Source organism: Schistocerca serialis, chromosome 1 (genome assembly GCF_023864345.2).
Source record: "Schistocerca serialis cubense isolate TAMUIC-IGC-003099 chromosome 1, iqSchSeri2.2, whole genome shotgun sequence".
Lineage (NCBI taxonomy): Eukaryota > Metazoa > Arthropoda > Insecta > Orthoptera > Acrididae > Schistocerca > Schistocerca serialis.
In genome coordinates, this window is record NC_064638.1 from 715,593,459 (window position 1) to 715,614,716 (window position 21,258).

At 43.7% G+C, this 21,258-nt stretch overlaps 1 protein-coding gene across 1 annotated transcript in view; it reads left to right on the forward strand.

The window, feature by feature from the left end:
- LOC126426960 (uncharacterized) overlaps positions 1 to 21,258 on the forward strand; it is a 1,049,247-nt gene that overhangs the window by 830,042 nt on the left and 197,947 nt on the right. The window contains exon 7 of the mRNA XM_050089126.1: positions 17,868 to 17,937. Within this exon, the coding sequence (XP_049945083.1) occupies positions 17,868 to 17,937 (70 nt within the window). The remainder of the gene's footprint in view (positions 1 to 17,867; positions 17,938 to 21,258) is intronic.

Below are 21,258 nucleotides of genomic sequence, written 5' to 3' on the forward strand. Positions count from 1 at the left end.
CATATCTTTTGATTACATTGTCTTAGAAGCTGTAGTTATTTATACCGCCAAGGTTTCTTAGTATATGACATAAATCTCAACTTGATACGTCTAATCCTTCCTCACAAAAAGGGTTTTTAACGGCCGGACGGCTAGACAGACAGACAGACAGATAGATAGTCAACGGAGTGATCCTACAAGGCTTTTATTATTACCGATTGAGATGCGAAATCCTAAAAAAATCTCATAACATTACATAAAACTTCCTGATTGAAAAGATAACCATAGGATAGAAACATACAACGACCAAACATTAGCAACCAAACGTTACTTGATCTAACAGAACACACAGTAGCAACACCGAAGCAAGTAATACGAAGTGTAAGTGCATGTGTGCAACATGAAACGTTAATTTGCGCATGTCAACCGTCTCGACAGTTACAGCCAGAGGCTGACAGATTCCCCCACCTCCTGGGGTCTGGGAAAATGGATCATTTACCTTTCGCGGTTCATGCGCTCGCTCCGCTCACCGGCAGCCCAAGCCGTGTCAGATATAACGTTTTCACTGACACTGCCCCGCTTGCAGCTCGCGAGCATAGGCGTTAACGCACAACGTGTCATGGCCATTGTCAGTTGTCAGTTTACCATTCACACAGTAAACGATCTTTATCTGAGCTGCTTCATTTGTGTCTGAAAAATAGTTTCGTTACCTAATACTCCTTGGTCGTTCAACAGTTTTTCGTTCTGATGTAGTCTTCCGAAATAGACAAGGATTTATATTGATAAAAAATTTCTGTGTCTGCCATATTCTCTTTCCCTGTATTACAGTAAAAGTACCTTGTGTTCCCCTTCAGAAAGCTACGAAGTATACAAAATCGATGGCTAGTGTCTGGTACGTCGGCTCATACAATCTGCTGTCGTGGCCTGGCTTGACAGGAACTCGGCTCTCGGCTGCGGAAATTCCGCTGCGGCCGTCCCGTCAAGCTAATGAAAGCAAGGGGATGAAATGGGATTTATGGCTGTGCCGGTTTGCGGCGCAGATTGAGGCAGCGTTTAATGAAAAATGAAGTCGAGGGCTCATCGCTTGTCGGCGCTGCGCGACGCGACGTCACCCCCGCCTTCTGCTGCGCCAGCTCGCTCACCTCACGTTTCTGTCGCACAAACGGTGTCGCTAATTGAAAATGAGTACTGCGCCATTAATTGATAGTGAATGTCCGTGTCACAGTTGCATTTATTGGCTATTGACTAAAGGTAAGGTTGGCCTGGACACCAAAGTGCTTTCCAAGACGTGGTAGAAGTGGTTTGCGTTGCCTTCTGTCAAACTGACATAACTTTGGCCGTTGCAGGCGACGTATAGTTCTACGTGGACACGAAGGAAGTAGGTGCTCGACATTTTTCACGGCCACAAATCATTCCAGAGTTGGAAAAAGAGAGAACTATCGATACCGCCGTTGCTGTTAAAGAGACTGAGAAATGGTGCTAGTCACTTATATATGTAGATCTCTCCCCCGATCAACCACGCCTACTTTACGGCCCAGCAATGGATCAGTGGATGGGGGTGATCACATAGTTTCTTTAATGGCTCTGAGCACTGTGGGACTTAACTTCTAAGGTCATCAGTCCCCTAGAACTTAGAACTACTTAAACCTAACTAACCTAAGGACATCACACACATCCATGCCCGAGGCAGGATTTGAACCTGCGACCGTAGCGGTCACGCGCTTCCAGACTGTAGCGCCTAGAAACCCACGGCCACCCTGGCCGGCATTTCTTTAATTATGCACGTGCATAACTAGCTGTGAAATGAAGTTCGAAGATACGATAAATTCGTGACTTTATTAGCACAAGTTGATTACCTTAAAAACCATTGCCACGCATTTCAGTAAAAGTTATTCCAGATGCAACGACACTAATAACAAACACAAAACAAGAAAAAATTGAAGTGACTTGTGGTTGGAAAAGTTCAGGAAGGGAAGCAGGTGATGGCAAATACAGCTTTTCTAACATATTAATTTTTAATTCACTGAAATCTGCAGCTCGATATCAGTTATTGTATTCATGCTTGCAAATAAGCGAAGTTGCAGTGCTGCTGTGCCAGCCCCAGCGTCCAGACGGGACGTAACTGTGAAATTATTGACGGTTATTAAATGAGCGCGACCTATACCGCTGCCCGGAAATGTCACCATCGTCGGAGTGTGAATGCGCCGGCTGTAGGAGCCGCCGATGGCTCGCTCAGCGCGGCTGTGTGGGCGTCGTCGCTGCATCGCCCTCGGACGAGGTCTGACTCAGGAGCCTGCTGACAAAGTTGTCTCCTGAAATGTCGTCACCACAAACTGTCCCACCTGTGTGCGGAAGTGTGTCTGCCGAGTGTAAAACGTGAAGTGACTCTGCTGCAGACAGAGGTCGAAGTGTCCTCTTTGCAATCAGAGCCCTAAGTCGCTCTACTCAGAGCTAAACCGAAGTGAAGCGCACAAAGCGCGTGAGTTCTGCGGACGTTTCCTGCGTCTCAAGCTGCAGTTGCCAATCAGAAAGTATTTTTTTAATTAAGCATCCGCCCCTGAATCCCAACAACCGTAGGACAAATCCAGCCCTTACAGTTAAATCTACTGAAACTTCTCTTTCACAATCTTGCGTCTAAAAATTTTACGTCACGATACTCCAGCCAGTCCGGGAGTCTCATATTTGGCGCCTTCTGCGCACTGTATTTTCGCATGACAACATAGAAACGGAAAGAAAGAATAGAAAAGAGAAAGATGTTGGGCTAGATGCCGAACTGGCGAACGAAGCATGTGCCCGTCATTCCCAGGTACTGCCCGTATCATTGCGAAAGCTTTCGAGAGCTACATCTTCCCTACGAAGTTTTTTCCATAACAATGCATTCGGGAGGACGACGGTTCAATCCCGCGTCCGGCCATCGTGATTTAGGTTTTCCGGGTTCTCCCTAAATCGCTCCAGGCAAATGCTGGGATGGTCCCTTTGAAAGGGCACGGCCGACTTCCTTCCCTAATCCGATGAGACCGATGACCTCGCAGTTTGGTCTCTTCCCCTAAACAATTCAACTCAACCTTAACAATGGCTCACAATGGCCGCGAGGGGTTAGCCGAGCGGTCTAGGGCACTGCAGTCGTGGACTGTGCGGCTGGTCCCGCCGGAGGTTCGAGTCCTCCCTCGGGCATGGGTGTGTGTGTTTGCCCTTAGGATAATTTAGGTTAAGTAGTGTGTAAGCTTAGGGACTGATGACCTTAGCAGTTAAGTCCCTTAAGATTTCATACACATTATAACCACGTTATTTACCAGACCCTCTTTCCGCCTGGGAAAGGTTTCGCAGATGTTCTTGGCAGAAAATATTGCAGAGTGCCCCTGGCTGACAAAGTTCAGAAATCCGATAGAGCACATGCCCGGCTATCCGCAGCATCCGTTCTGACCCACCATGAGCCCATCACAAGAGGCCGACGCAAACCAGGGAGCGTTGGAACAGTTCTTTTGTTGCTTTCTGTTCGCACAACACACGGAAATCGCCTTAGCCCATACCCAGTACATACAAGTATCTAGGTGGAAGAAAAAGGGAGAAATCATCTATGCAGTCATTGTTGTTGTACACACTTGAAAATAAACGTGCAGTTATGCAGTCTTCCCCATTTTGACTATTTAATTTGAAATGTAATTGATCTGGATATCAAATTGACTATTATTTGCACATAAAAATGAAGCCAGTTTTCATAATAACGTATCGCTGGAATGAAAAAGAGACAAGGCATTCTGGTTTGACACTTTCCAAACTGACATAAAAATGTGATTTGGCCGACTGTTATTGAATCCTCGACGTTTGGACCAGTACTCTGGCACTCTGCCGAGTCACATGCCGTTTAGTAGTGTTCAACATCCCCCTCTCACTCCGATGACGGCACCGACGCTTCGTAGCATGGACTCTTAAGAGACATTGAAATTGTGGACCCGTCGGGATCTTTTAACACTTAACCGCGATGTGAGAGTGATGGAGAGGGGTGGGGGCAATTGCTTGGAGATAGGTTCAACGCGTTCGCCCCTCTCTCAATAGCGATTTCCGTTATTCGCAGTGTGATGGAGATCGGTGCCGAGGAGGAAGAGAACAGAGAGAGGAAGAGTACAGAAGCATGTGCATGTGTGAGTGGGTTTGCTGAAAGTATTCTAGCACAGTACGGGAGTGACGGGATGATGCATTATCATAGTGAGGAAGTAGATCCCTTACGGGGTGCTGTTGGCAAACAAATGGGTGCACCTGAAAAGGCAGTAGGTTTTTGTATCGTTCGCTAATGAGACCACAGTACGTAACATCTAGACGCCCCTCCCCCCCCCCCCCCCACCCTACCCTAGGGTACCACGATTCGTGACACCAAGCGATCTTTTTGCAAGCTTCAAGCATGTACCTGCGCCCTTACTAGCCTGTGTGACCAGTGGCCATGTGGTGCGCAGAGGTTCATCGAGTGGGGCCGTGTCTTCTGTACTGTTTAGCGAGGGGATGGTTCTGGCCGTTTAAGCCTCATTTGTGACTTACTGCAGCCTGTCAGCTGCAACGTAGGCAAAATCTGTGTGGGGAAAATTTTAGACCTGGATTATAATTTCAAAAAATTGTTTTCATTTGAGAAAGGTGGTGGCGTGTGTCAATTTCGATGGCTAAAGTTACTGTAGTGGGTCTTTGCGGACTTTGGTAGATGGAAATTTGGTCTTTTAAACTGCACCTTCCACCAAACAATGTATTTATTTTTCTATTTAGCCAAACATGTTTCCACATGTGTGTGTCATTTTCTGTGTGTCTCGATTTAGCGCTGTACAAATATTAGACAAAGTTCACGGTTCTTTTTAGCCTGAAAAGTACATCATACGCCGTTTTTATTTTACTTCTGTTGTTCATCCAACTCTACATTAATTTTGAATGTGGATTTGCATTAGGTCATCATGTTTTTATGCCTTTTATCGTATAACAGCATGTCATCTGCAAAGTTGTCGGAAAAATTTGCGTAAAGTTATTAATTTTGAAATGCTTTTTCGAAAGTGCTATTGATAGTTGTGTGTGTTCTGTACTTAAGTCTTCCATCCTGTTATGGGTCCTTGCTGTATGGTGCATTAGCTCTCTATGAATTGTTATTACTGCCTCCTTGTATTTCTATGTCAGCGGGGTAGTGATTCTTTTATTTGAGGTAATTTTCACTTTTCTCTGGTGCATATGTTAAGAGTATCTTATTCTTGTTGTCTTTCACACTTACGCTGAATGAGGGCCATTGAAAGTTAATTGACATTTTATGTTTGTTTTGCTCAATTTACTTGTTGTTGTACATAGTGCTTGTAATTTTGCTGTTCAGTGTCACCACGAATCATCGCGGGTATGTAATATAAAGTTTCTCTCTTTATCTTATATATTTGTAACACTGCTTGGTCATTACAATAAGCCGGCCGCGGTGGTCTAGCGGTTCTAGGCGCTCAGTCCGGAGCCGCGCGACTGCTACGGTCGCAGGTTCGAATCCTGCCTCGGGCATGGATGTGTGTGATGTCCTTAGGTTAGTTAGGTTTAAGTAGTTCTAAGTTCTAGGGGACTGATGGACCTTGGAATCTTTCTAAAAGTAGCTGGATTACTTCATGGTTTTCTTCATTGACGTTGGATTAGTGAGAAATTTAACCCCTTCATACCTTAATAAAATTCTACTTATCGAGTACGTAAGGTGAAATCTGGGATACGTTATTATACCTGAGTGATTAATAGTACAATATAGCCTTACTCATGAAATCTTGGAAACAGTTTATTATCTTGTTTGCTCGCAGATGAACGCTACACTAACCACACATGAATTCTGTCTGTCCCTTCTTTTACATCTCTGACTTGTGGCTGCTAACTAAAGCCAGTGACCTTCTGCTTCAATTCGGGTACACTTAATTGTAAGTGATGCTTGTTGCGTAGTAGTTCTGCCTCGATACTGGCTGAAGTCCTGTCTCTCTTCTTAATTTCTATGACTCTTCTTTCGTTGGGAATGGCTGAGCTATTCTGGATTTGAATTCTAGCACATTATTTTGTTTATTACGGCGAATTTTGAAACCGACACGGTCTGTCTCAGCTAGTGAAACAAGCTTTAAATCTCCATTCGCATTTTGTGGAGCATAAATCCTCGAGCATCGGTTGGTAATAAAAGAAAAGCTTCAGAGTATTAGCTGTTCATTCGAGCTGAAATGAAATATAATCAGTCAAAATCGTATTAAGCTCATATATTCATTTGAATAATTAGGAAACTTCAATTTATTACAAGTTCGAGGCCTATTCGGAATGTAACATACGATTTCCAACAATTAGCTACACCTTCCAGCTACTTCCCTACGTAGGTGCCGCTCCGACTTAGACGTTTTCGTAGCATTATACCAACTTTCCAACACCCTCGCCGTAGAAAGACAACCGCCAATCCTCTATGCTGGTCTGCAGCTCGTTGCCTGTGCTAAAATACTACCCTCCTAAGCCGGCAGTTCATGTGAGCGAAGATTAAAAGCAGAGGGAGTCAAGTCCTATCTGTATGGTGTGTGATCAAACACTTTCCATCGAAAACGCTCCAGGAGCGTCTTTATTTCCCTTGCAGTGTGCGGCCGAGAATTCTCATGTATAAGGAAATGCACAACAGCTACGTTACGCGGGGATGAAAACTGGTGAAATCTCTCAGCAGACAATCATACTTGGGGGGAGACACTATTTTCTAGGGTTATTTGCGTGCCCATTGCCCATTGCGCGTACTGATCCGAAATGGGCGACGTGAAGCGATCGACAGGCATAATAGATACAGTTCACTTCACATCTGTGGAAAACTTCATCGTACGTATTTTCACTATGGTTTCCATTTCACGATCTTCTGCCTCAATGCAAGAATTGTCGACCCTCTTTCGATCTCCTGGTGACTTCCCGTACTCACTACATTTTTTTCCGTCGTCTGCTCTGACCTACGTATCGGCCCCATCCACACACTTCTCCGTTAATTCGTTCTCAGCTCTGGCGTCAGTATTACCTCCAATGCCACGGTCTTATCGCTCCTACGTTCTTACATGATCACTTACTATGCGTACGCCACTAATTACGGATGACCTACCACTGGATCGAGGGACTGATGACCCTACTTTTTAGTCCCCGTAACTCCAAGCAACCAACCAAGGAATCTTCACACTTTGAATCCACTAGATTTAAAGCCCTTGAAATTTGTATTCGTCGGAGAGTTCTTCATATCGTTAATGGTGGTGGATTTTAATGCCCAGATTCTTGCTCCATATATTTACGATACTTTTTAAAATTCATTGCCTTATACTGAGTGTGAGGCTATCATTACATAGCTTCGGTGGAGGCGTACATTTAACAATACAAGTCTATTGCAGGTTTTAAAGTGTGTTTAGGGTTTTATGTGATAATGCAACCGAGTAACTCGAAAGATCCTTTTCTACTGACTGTACTACCGACCATTGAAAGCCATGCATATTGTCTGTACTGCATTGATCTTAACGTCTAATTATATTATAGCAATGATACTTTTATCCAGAAAAGTTTCTATGTTACTCAGTTAAAATTATGGTCTTGTTTGAATAGCTGGACAGCATTATTATGCTTCCAGAGGGCTGGTGATCAGAAAGGATAAATACAACTTTGACCAACGTACCTGACCGTTCACTTCAGTGGTTTTATATAACTTCATCGTACCGACAAAATAATCCACGGATGTACTGCTGGTTCTGCGATCGGCCCTGCTGTCGCCATCACTTTACAAACATCTGACTCCGACGTACTGCTCATACAACACCTCGTAATATCTGCAATATTCTGTTCCGGCCATGGGTTCGCTATCGCAAAATAGCATTTATAAGTTTCACCCTAAAGATTTTGCTCAACTTGTACGGTATTTAAAAATTAATAACTTTCTTTAAATGGATGTGCAAGAGAAACTTACTAATAGGCACAATTTCACCAAGAATATCTACAGCAAAAATCTATTTCAATAAATAGAAAAGAAGATATAATGCAGTTATGAAACCAGACAAATACATTATGTGATGAAAAGTATCCGTACACTCACAAAAACATAAGTTTTTCATATTAGGTGCATTGTGCTGCCACCTACTGCCAGGTACTCCATATCAGCGGCCTCAGTAGTCATTAGATATCGTGAGAGAGCAGAATGGGGCTCTCCGCGGAACTCACGGACTTCGAAAGTGGTCAGGTTGTTGTGTGTCACTTGTGTCATACGTCTGTACGCGAGATTTCCACACTCCTAAACATCCCTAGGTCCACTGTTTCCGATGTGATAGTGAAGTGGAAACGTGAAGGGACACGTACAGCACAAAAGCGTACAGGCCGACCTCGTCTGTTGACTGACAGAGATCGCCGACAGTTGAAGAGGGTCGTAATGTGTAATAGGCAGACATCTGTCCTCACCATCACACAGGAATTCCAAACTGCGGCAGGATCCACTGCAAGTACTATGACAGTTAGGCGGGAGGTGAGAAAACTTGTATTCCATGGTCGAGCGGCTGCTCATAAGTCACATATCACGCCGATAAATGGCAAACGACGCCTCGCATGGTGTAAGGAGCGTAAACATAGGACAATTGAACTGTGGAAAAACGTTGTGTTGAGTGACGAATCACGGTACACAACGTGGCGATCCGATGGGCAGGGTTTTGGTATGGGGAATGCCTGGTGAACGTCATCTGCCAGCGTGTGTAGTACCAACAGTAAAATTCGAGGCGGTGGTGGTACGGTGTGGTCGTGTTTTTCATGGAGGGGGCTTGCACCCCTTGTTTTGTGTGGCACTGTCACAGCACAGACCTACGCTGATGTTTTGAGCACTTTCTTGCTTCCCACTGTTGATGAGCAATTCGGGGATGGCGATTGCATCTTTCAACACGATCGAGGACCTGTTCATTTTGCACAGCCTGTGGCGGAGTGGTTACACGACATTAACATCTCTGTAATGGACTGGCCAGCACAGAGCCCTGCCCTGAATCCTATAGAACAATGTTGGGATGTTTTGGAACGCCGACTTCATACCAGGCCTCACCGACCGACATCGATACCTCTCCTCAGTGCAGCATTCCTGAAGAATAGGCTGCCATTCGCCAAGAAACCTTCCAGCACCTGATTGAACGTATGTCTGTGACGTGGAAGCTGTCATCAAGACTGAGGGTGGGTCAACACCATATTGAATTCCAGCATTAGCGATGGCGGGCGCCACGAACTTGTAAGTCATTTTCAGCCAGGTGTCCAGATATTTTTGATCACATAGTGTACTATGCAGCTAAATGCATTGCTACATTGAAAAATGGGGGAAATAGTACGAGTGGAGGGAAAAACAGAACATATTCGTTGAAATATTCTGAAGCCGAAGACTGATGAGAATAACAGCTACCAAAAATAAATGTAAATGAAATTGAAAAAGATGGACATGAGATGTACAAATTAGGATGAAGGTGTTCTGTTCAGGAAAAATCGGAATAAATCCAAGCAATCAGCTTATAATGGAAAGAGAAAGATAAAAATCAAACTGGAGGTTTTTTCACTGTGAACCAGAGGAAATAATTGGATGAAAAAGTGATATGACAAAGTATTTGGAAGAGGAAGAAAAGAGAACCCAAGTACAAATCGTGGGCTCTTCTTTCAGATGGTCAACAATAGAACAAATTCAGTGAATAAGGCACGTTGTCACGGTCCGTGCGGCTCCCTCCGTCGGAGGTTCGAGTTCTCCCACGGGCATGGGTGTGTGTGTTGTCCATAGCGTAAAAGTAGTGTGTAGGCTTAGGGACCGAGGGACCGATGACCACAGCAGTTTTGGTTCCATAAGACCTTACCACAAATTTCGAAATTTTTTCGGTGAATAAGGAGAAACTGTTAATTAATTCGAAGTAACAACATTGGCGTAATGTCCGATAAAAAAACAAAGTTACTTTCAATAACTATTAGCTGCCTTATTACTATAGCCGTATAGTATCATTCATTGATTTCGGTTATATAGAGCCATCTACAGGCTTCTCATCCTATAATTACCTATTGCGTAAGCAATGCACATGTTCCTTAAGTCTTCTAAGTTGTGACTCTTTTGTATAGCTGTCGACTACTTGTGACGAGCTTCACATAGGATGTGCAATGCTTACGCAGTTAGCGACGCGACACGCATGATCACTGCCCTGAAGATAACATTACGTAACCGAAACCGGTAGTTACGTGATAAAAAGTCCCGATTGCTTATACATTGGCTTCAGTCCGGAACCGCGCTGATGCTACGGTCGCAGGTTCGAATCCTGGTGGTGGTGGTTAGTGTTTAACGTCCCGTCGACAACGAGGTCATTAGAGACGGAGCGCAAGCTCGGGTTAGGGAAGGATTGGGAAGGAAATCGGCCCTGCCCTTTCAAAGGAACCATCGCGGCATTTGCCTGAAACGATTTAGGGAAATCACGGAAAACCTAAACCAGGATGGCCGGAGACGGGATTGAACCGTCGTCCTCCCGAATGCGAGTCCAGTGTGCTAACCACTGCGCCACCTCGCTTGGTTTCGAATCCTGCCTCGGGCATGTATGTATGTGATGCCCTTACGTTAGTTACGTTTAAGTAGTTCTAAGTCTAGGGGACTGATGACCTCAGATGTTAAGTCCCATAGTGCTCAGAGCCACTTGAACCATTTGAGCTCATGCCTTTGTTGAGGAACGATTGGTAAAGCATAGGAAAGCAATTTAGTATCTGAATTACATAAAGATGCAGGATTAAAGGAACGGGAACTAGAGGTCAGGTTGGTGGGTGAGGGGAAGGGGGGGAGGGAGAAGGGAGAGGAGGAGGTTGTGGTGGCGGACAGGTGTGCAGCACTAGGACGTGCGCGCCCCGGTCGCAGGTGAGCGGGGGAGCACAATATGTTGGGCTCTTCCTTGGCTGATCCGCGGGCGACGAGCGAGTGGCTTTTGTTCAGCCTAAGCTCGGCGCACGGCTACGTATTTCGCCAGGCGGCGGGCGCCTCGCTTTCAGAATGAAGCATTGTTCCGCGTGAACAGTTTGTTACCATTGAAAAATTAATACTGCTTACGTTATTGAGACAGCGAGCGCCTCAATGGCAAGGCGCAGCATTGTTTCCGCTGAGCTGCAGAATACACTGCGCATTCACCATGCGAGTCACGCATTGCGCTCAAAGTTGCGGTGTTCGCTGCCGCCAATTGTCATTCAGAGCGTACATGTCCGGCGTGCTCCCTGAACTAATGGCGCTATTAACGACCTGCTGCGGACGTCGCACTGCGGGTGAGCCGTGTGTGCAGGTGAAGAACTAACATTTGCGGGTACGCCAAGTAACTTGGCCACACTCGGTTAAACTGCACATGAAAACATTTGTGGTTCGTTACCAATACCGGTAACTTGAAAAACAAAATCCAGATAAATTTAGGCACTACTTCTGTTATGAAACTTTAAGTTTTATGATGTAAAATGTATTTTTTAGCATCTTTAAACCACTTTCGGTTCTAGGCAGGAGTGAATAGTGCATATTATATTGATTGTGGGCTTTTGGTGATACAATGTAACTGTTATTCGAGAAAACAATTTTTTCAGTGTATTTCAGAACCGTTTATTCTACACGACCTAGGCTTCCAGTTACCAGTCCATATCGTAGCATTACTGTTTCACAGATATTACCCTTTTTCTGGTGATCTATGAAAGGAATAATCCACACCCACAAAAGAAGTTTATTAGACATTAATAATGCGATGTTTTACAGACTGTATTGGAAATACACGCTGGTTGAGAAAAGTGTATTAACAACGGCGTTGGTGCACGCTTTCTAGAATCGTGTCATTAGTCTTTATTTTAATGGCGTCGTGCTAAATAACCACAAATATCTACAATTCCTAACAGATAGGCTGCCGCATTTATTCCTTCGCACTGTTTTTTTTAATTTTTTTTTATTTAATGACAGTTTGGCGCAGCATGAACTCACGCGTGTTATTCACAATTAGCCTAATGAAATACTTTAAAAAATGGAAAAATGGACTCCTGCTCAGTTTCATTTGAAAGTACAGAAACATAGATCAGTTAATTTGTGTGGGATTCATCCGTAGAGGATATCTGGACACATGAAAGCGTCTTGTACTCCATATCTCTGCAAGGAAAAAACTTGAAATAATTTGATATTAATTTTTTTATTGAAGATATTCAAGGGAACATACAGTGGATTATAGCACAGTTGCTTTTGCTTTTCTACAACGCCAAACTTTTCCGTGAATGTTGGGAGCACGGCGCTAGAACTATTCGAAGTTGGCTACCATATGAAACTCGTTCTAGGAAAGATGGGTGCCAGACTTTGCTCGTTGGCAGAATTCTGAGGAACTATCATTAACCAACGAAACAAGTAGCGTACACAGTTCCCGTTTACTGAGTCTTGAATATCACTCGTGAATCTCGGATACTTAACAGGTAGATTTAACAGAGGAGATGATAATGGTCCACAGAAGTGCAACACATTTCGTTAGGAATTCGTGTAGTGAACATGAGAGCGTCACTTAAATTATGATTGAAGCGCAGAAGCACAAGCTACAAAGGGAGACGTAGTACTCCACGGAAAGGTTTACTGTAATTCCTGTAAGATATGTCCCAAGAGGAGTCAAGCAACGTCTTACTTGCCCATACGTGTATCTCGCAAAATGACTGTAGCGGTAAAATGGGAAGAATTTGAGATCATGCCGCCGCTTATCGATAGTTGTTCTTCCCGCAGAACATTCACCATTGGAGCAGGAAAGGGGGAAAGCACTTCCCGTGACACGCCTTAAAGTGACTTGTTGAATATGTCCGCAGGTTTGCGATGAGAATCTACATTCGCGCGCACAGGCGGCAGTATTCCTTCGAGTGATAGAGGTTACCGATTATCGTGGGTGGCCAGCGGTGGATTGTAGTCGACGTTTGGAACAGCTTGTGCGGGGAATGGACGGTAATGCAATAGGGCGCCAGCTGCCGGCAGCTGTTCGCTAAAAATATCTACAATTCCTGACAGTTAGGCTGCCGCATTTATTCCTTCGCACAGTCGCACAATAAAAGGCTGTAGTCGACAATGGCGGCAGCTCCCGCGCCTCCTGGACATGCGTTCTAGCGCATTCGCCGTCTCTGTGAGTATGAGCTACGACGATGAACCGGTGAATGATGGGCGATCTGGCAACAAAGACAATATTTCCACTGCACGGTGGAGCTGTTTGGTACGGATTTTTAGGTTGTTTTTACACCGGATGGTTGTTTTTCTTTTTATTTAGTTGAAAATTAACTATTGAAATAAACTGGCACCTCCTTTGCTACAATATAATATTGTCAAAATCCCTGTCTCTTATAATTGCATATGACTGCATATTACAAGTTGTTATAATGCCTTTAATTGATTCACAAAAAGGAAATTGATTGCTTTAAAGTTGGCAAACATTTTTTTTTAACCATCTGTTACAAATTTCGGCACTTGTAACCTTTGGAAGGACTAGAAATTACTATACATAAATAACAAGCGGCATACATTTTGCTTTGACAAATGTGTAAAGTTCTATCTTCTGGACCTTATTGTTTGAAACTGAACACTCCTTATCTAAACGCGACGTCCGGGAAAGTGTCGCAATGTCAAAATTATACTGAAATTACTGAAGTAATGGGATACTTCCTAACATCGTTTCGGACCTATTTTTGTCCGACACAAGAAGTCGTTGGAAGTCCCTTGAAGAACTACTGAGCCAGGCTGTCTCTATAGACGTCCATGATTGCGGAAGTGTTACCAGTGCAGGATTTTGTGCACGACCTGACCTCTCGATTACGTCCTGTAAATGTTCGATGGGATTCATGTCTGGCGATCTGGGAGGCCAATCATTCGCTCGAATTGTACAGAATGTTTTTCAAACCAGTCGCGAACAATTTTGGGCAGGTGACATGGCACTCGGTCACCCATAAAAATTCCATCGTTGGTTTGGAACATGAGGTCCATGAGTGTCTGCAGATAGTCTCCAAATGGCCGAACAAAACCAGTTCCAGTTAATGATCGGTTCAGCTGGACCAGAGGACCGAGTCCATTCCATGTAAACACCGCCCTCACCATTATAGAGCCATCGCCAACTTGGGTCTGAGCTACACAAGAGCGCTACCATCACCTCTTACCAACTGAAATCGGGACTCACCTGACCAGGCCACGGTTTTCCAGTCGTGCAGGATCCACCCGACATTCTCACGGGCCCAGGAGAGGCGCTGCAGGCGATGCCGTCCTGTTAGGAAGGCACTCGCGCCGCTCGTCGGCTGCCATAGCCCATTAACGCCAGATTTCGCGACACTGTCCAAACGGATACATCCTTCGTCACACTTTGATTATTGCGTTTATTTTACAGAGTGTTGCTTCGTCTGCTAACACTGACAACTCTATACAAATGCTGCTGTCACGGTAGTAAATTGAAGGCCCTCGGCCATTGCATTGTCCATGGTGGGAGGTAATGTGTCAACAAACTCTTGACGCTGTGGATCTCGGAATATTGAATTCCTGAAGGATTTCCGAAATGGAATGTTCCACGCGTTTAGCTTCAATTACCATTCCGCGTTCAGAATCTGTTAAATCCGGCCGTGCGGCCGTGATCACGTAGGAAACCTTCTCATTTGAATCAACCGAGTACAAATGACAGATCCGCCAGTGCACTGCCCATTTATTCCTTGTGTACGTGCAACCAGCCTCTGCGTAAGTTCATATCGCTATCCCAGTACTGTCACCTCATAGTATACGTAATATAGAGGATCCTAATTTGAGTACATTGAGATAAAGTAGGGGACGGAAATGAATATTTTATTACTGCCACAAACAATTAAAACCACGTAGCAGCAACTTAATTGCATAGAATCTGTTCAAAGTGACGACTGTCACTCTCTAACCATGCGCTAGAACGGCGCTTGAAATTTTGCCACATTCTCTTGACAGTTGTACATCTACACAGACAGCTGGGACCCTACCAACCCGCTGCTTTTCACCTGTACGACGACGACTTCGTGATTCCCTATAGGAATAAATTCTCGTAGTGAATACCTTCCAGTCTAACGACGTATCTCCTAATTAGGCAGTCACGAACATTAACATAGCAGTGGTACATATTCCGACAACTGTCGAAAACGTGTCGAACGAAGATCAGGTAACATGCACCGTTCAAATGCTCTTATATTCATGGAGACGAACTTACTGCATTTTGTATCCCAGCAGACATAGATTTTGTCCCATTTGATACTACAATAGCAGTTAAAAGAGGCCCCATGCGAGAACATCACAAGCTGTAGGACAGTGGTTTCCAAGACTTCGGTTCGCAGGCCACGCATGGGCCCGAGCGACGAAACGCTCAGCCTTACTTCACGACTCCGCCGCGCCGCACTGTCTGAGCGTGAGGAGGGGGAAAAGGGAAAAACAGCGATGGCGCGGCACTTAAAATGGCAGTAAAGTCGTACTGCGTATGACTTGGTTTTATGTTTCACATGTCGCAACAACAAAACAATTTTTCAGTATTAATTAATTATTTTTGGCGCGCTGAAGACGCAACATAACTTTTTTTCTGGTACAAACTGTCGGCGCAGACAATTTCACAGAATTTCACTCTCAAGTTGCCATGTAATTGTGAGTTTTTTTGTTTCATAATCGAAAAAAGTTCTTTCACACAAATATGTCGATCGAAATTATGTAGCACTTTTGCAACCTCATTATGGAGACTTACGAAAAAAACCTGAGAAAAGCAGTGTCGACGTCTTGTACAGCTTTAATGTAAAAAGATTGGTAATTAAAACTAGAACTACCTTGCACGTCAGTCAGTAATATCTGCACGTGCACAGGTGTGCTTTCAACTGAAACCGCAACAGATGTACAATTGACAGTGTCCTCAAGACCTTTATAAAACTGTCGTTGTAATTTTCGAGAGGCCCTAATGAATTCTTCAAACTTCACGCTCTCCTTAACGCCATTGAGCTTGCGGAACTGGGTTGTCTTTGTCAGAATGTGGCCCTTCCACAACACGATTTTCTTTTTGAGTGCATCCACATCAAATCGGAAAGAAGGTACCTTGTAATGTCTCAGTGGCAGTGTGCAATCAAATCCACTTAAAATGCGAAGTCTGCAATCCATTCCGGATGTTATAACTTTCGTTCCTGCACTCCTTTTCTTCCTTCAGATATTCAACAGCGAGATTTAAATCGAAAAAGCGTTCCAGGCGTGCCCTGTGATTTAGCCAGCACTCTTTGCAGTAGTATGTGAAGTCTCCATATTCTTCGTACATTTCCACCGAAAATTGTTGCAACTGGAAGTGGAATATTGGGTGAGGCTTCAGAAATTTTACTAGTCGTACCACCAATTTCTTCAAGTGCTTCATGCCTGCAAAGTTAGTACAAAGTGCTTCTTGGTGTAAGAAAATTGAACCATGTTTGTCGGCTGTTGTAATTTTTTGCTCTCTCATTGTCATCTGTAAGTTTAAAACTCTTTCTGTATGGTACTATAATGACGTTTCATAGCAAATAAGCAGTACCCGTCGCTTATGCGAATTGAGAGTTCTCATCACTCTCTTCTGTCATTCCAGTTCATTGTAAAGCATTAAGACGATAGGTCCATAGACTGCCTCTTTTTGTGGAAACAGCTACTGGATCTGTGAATGACCTTCACACCACGAACAAATAGTCTTGGGTAAGCAGCGCCGACACCACGATTCTGCCGCATTCTGAGGATTGTGCCGACCGCAGAATGCCGCACCGCAATGCTGACTGTAATGGCGCGCTGTGCCGGGTACTTCAGAGAGGGACGGGGCAAAGCTGAGTGGCAGGCAGACCGGGCCCTGGACCGCACTCGATGCACGCGTGAAGTCTGGCGCGCCGTGGCTGACCCTGCTGCAGGGAGTTTGACACTGAAGTACTGAACTCTGGATTCCAAGGCATTTTTCTAGAGTGTTTCCACTTTTTTTCATGGTATAAAGTGCAATTCACTCTCTAGCCTGTGGTCTTTGAAATACGTATTTCAAGGAAAAGTTGAAAAAGGCTTTCTGATGAATCATCTCGCACATGATTCAGTATAATCTCATCAAATTCGGGGTGCTCTCTGGGGCACTCTGAGATGCTTTCTGGGGTACTCTGGGATTATCTATGGCTCAGTTTTGGATGGTGTATGTATTATTTTTTATTTTATTGTTCAGTTTAAAGTTGCGAAGCATCCTTATCTATCTCGTGAGATTTTGTTTTTTAAAAAGTATACATCTACTTTAATTTCAAAACACGAACAATACTAACATTATTCCTATGGCGTGTGGAACCCATACGGTAAATAGTTTTGTCTACACTGGCTCAAGTAGCGAAAGTTTAATTATAACCAACCCGTTAAATAAAAACAACTGTTTCGTGCTGCCTTAATCAGGGTAACTGCGTTTCTGTGGAAACATGTGCTGCTTTGTCTTTGTTATCACGTAACAGTGATGTCTCGAAGGTCATCTGAAGGAGTAACTGAAACATTGGTTATTACGCACAGAGTAGTGTAACGCAGTCAGAAGAATTTAACGGAGTAGAACTCCGTATGCGAAAGTCAACGCTCATTTTTTATCACTGACGTATTAGGCAGAATATGTCTTCAATAAATGTAAGTGACGAGATCACAGTTTTACAATCATGCTTTGCGGATAACCCGGTCTTGCGGCGACATTAGCCCTTTGTTATTCAATCATCGTTGGAATATACCGTTGTAATTATGAATGAAGAACAATGTTTTTCGTAAGTTACTAATAAATTTGGTAACGCTGTAAAGTGAAGGACGGTATAGTTTTGGCGAACATTATACAACCACACAGAATAAAATTTATGAAACTCGCATGTGATTAATATTCTTAATTTCAATTTTCTGTTTACAGGTTCTACGTAGAATTGCCAGAGATTCTAATCGGTTCCCTCCGTTGTGGGCGGTTTGGTAATCTTCGCATGGTAAGTACGTGGGTGCCTCCAATATATGCTTTTATTTATTACTAATAGTGAATTATAAGAATTAGCTATGTTACCACGTAACGAAACAGTTTTCTCTTTGCGTTAGAGATGTTCGCTGATGCGCTTAAAGTGAAGTAATTTCTTAGGAAAAATCAGATTTATGCTAGCGCTGACTAGTGTATCGAAATTATTATAGCTGGGTTACTTTGCCACAAGGACCTTTCCCTCATACTCGTAGTATCGACACACAGCAAACCTACATAATACCATCCATATAGAATGACTAAAATAAAACGTTAGTACTTGAGACTACATGTAGACGGAGACAGGGAATAACATGAAAATTTCTTCTGAGAAAGGACAAGGTTGTTAACGCGGAATTGTAAATCTAAATGGTGGGAAGTATTTTCAGAAGTTACGTGTCTGGTTTGTAGCCTCATTGTCGATAGGCGGACGATAAACAATTCCGACAAAAAGGGAGTAGAAGCTTTTAAAGTTTGATGCTTCATATCGAGAAAAGTGATTTGTGACACAACTTGACTAAAAGAAGAGTGTTGGTCGACAAGACATATTGTAAAGCATCAAGGAATAGCCAGTTTGGTAATGGAGGGAAGTGTGGAGGGTGGAAATGGCAGTAGCAGATTCAAATGTATGTGGACTGTGGTGGCTACACAGACATGAAGAGGTTCGCACGGGATAGTCTGGCGTGGAGCGGTCCATTAAACTAATCTTCGTAATGAAGACGACGACATTAGATTCTAAAACGAATCGCAGGTAATGATCAGCAGATAATTTGTAAGTTTCGGGTGCGCTGGTGCGAATATTTCAACTTTCTATTTGCGGGAGGACTAAAAACAAAGTTTCCACCTTTCGTGTAAGAAATCTAGGGCATTATTACAGATCAAAACAAGGACCTGATATGTGTACGCCGACGGACAAAAATTTGTAGACAAGCTTAAGCCATTCCTGAAGTTTCTCGCAGTTTTTTTTTACTCGAATAAAATAAATTTGCGTTACGCGTACGTTAGTCAAGCAGAGCTGCGTTGCCGGCTGTTATTGGTTTTGTTTTCCTCCTCTGTCACGTTTGACTTGTCTCGCCTGGCAGCGTCCACTCCGCACGCACGTACATAGCAGGTACCACAATGATCACATAAAGCCTGAGAAAGAGCAGCGGTCGACTGACGCCTTGTTCTTACCACTCGACTCGCTTACACTTCAGTCACAGAGTTATTTTAATCGAACTACAAGAAGAACTTCAAGAGCTAGTGCAGAAACTGTATGGTGCTATCTTCACTGTAACAATAATGTCTACTGATTGTGACACTGAAACGCGAATGCATGTTTACTTTACTTTACCTTACTTACTTTCACACCTATCTCCAACGGTATCATATTTTGTGCAACTTTGTACCCTCACCTACGACTTTCTTAGCCCAGCTCAGACCGATTTGCAGTGTCAGTTCGCGAACTTCGCGTAGCCCGTTGATCAGGTCTCCTGGAATTCTACCTCTGTTATTCCTGGAGATGTCATGGGATTTGTTGTTGGCAATGTCTACTGTCCGGGAGAAACTGCAGAATTCATACAGTGAACACTAGACGGGAAAACGATAAGAGCTTGGATAGCATTTCCTTGAGCAGTGCATTCAATTCCAAGCTGACAGATTTTTCCTTGTGACCTGCTCCTTCTATGCTGTTGACGAGTTCCTAACAGTAGTTTAAAAAAAATGGCTCTGAGCACTATGGGACTTAACTTCTGAGGTCATCAGTCCCCTAGAACTTAGAACTACTTAAACCTAACTAACCTAAGGACATCACACACATCCATGCCCGAGGCAGACTGCAACGCCTAGAACCGCTCGGCCACCCCGGCCGGCTCACAGTAGTTAAAATTTTACTCTGTAATGTATTATATATTGACTTACTGTCTCACAATTTGGTTTTCTGTTTTTCTTTATTGTTGAATTTCTTTTGTTTATAAGTTATCTGATTAGTATTCTGTAAAATGTGTACTAAGCTGTTCTACGACGAAGTATCACTGGCTCACATGGTCCCAAGGAACAACATAAATAACTACAATTAAATGAGAACCTGTTAGTTCCGTAGACCGTTTAGAAATTATAAAACTGTTCCTCCCATCCTTACCCACTTGTTACGGCAAACGACTGTTCGCACAATTCTAAAATGGGTACAAAAATAATTGGAGAAAAGCATGCATAAATATTATGATTGCTCGTGAGTTGTGAGACACTTTGTCCACAAGACTTGTTAGGGTATATTGCAGCAACACTTAGAATCATATGCCATGTTTCCCTGAATATTTAGCGCACTGCCACCTTGAACTGTGCCGTATACCTCAAGTCTTCGTAACGTCACCCACATATGTTTCCAGAGCAGTGGTTGTGGCACGAGTGTTCAGACGTAACTATTCATTTGATGCTCACACAATCACCTGAGAATTCTGTGACACGAAAATGAAAATAATAATAATAATAATAATAATAATACATGGCATGAAGAAAGTTCAGTGAGTGCGATATTCTCAGAAGGCCACCGAGCGGAAATCAGTTGACCAGTATTTCGGCCGACGGTATTATTCACCGTGGATTACAGTACTTGCCGTATGAAAACTGCCAAAAAACCTGCGGCGGAATAGCATTGCTAGAGACTGGATAAAATACAATGATAACCATGGTCCTGACACTGATAGTTCAAATGGCTCTGAGCACTATGGGACTCAACTGCTGAGGTCATTAGTCCCCTAGAACTTAGAACTAGTTAAACCTAACTAACCTAAGGACATCACAAACATCCATGCCCGAGGCAGGATTCGAACCTGCGACCGTAGCGGTCTTGCGGTTCCAGACTGCAGCGCCTTTAACCGCACGGCCACTTCGGCCGGCTACTGATAGTTGTCTAGAAACTGCATCTCTTGTATTGTGATGTCATCTGTGTGGCAGTGGTTCCGGCTTACAGGAAACATAAGATCGCAAGCGTATGAATACTCGACATATTAGCTGTAGGCTTCCTGGAGTGAAATGGATTGGCCTCTGTTATCACATGACTATATCAGAAGTGTATGTTCCACTGTTTCTACCTTACTACTAAAATCCGTAGTTACACACACGTAAATGAAATTCTTATATATTATTCAAATTAAACGTTTGTCTAGCTGGAAAGGAAAGGAAATATATATGAGCTCATGGTGTAATGGTTAGCACTGCTGCATCTAGATGAGAGGATCGTGGCTCGATTCTCCACTGGGTTGGAGATTTTCTTCACTCAGGATCTGAGTGCTTGTGTTGTCCTAATCGTTTCTTTTGT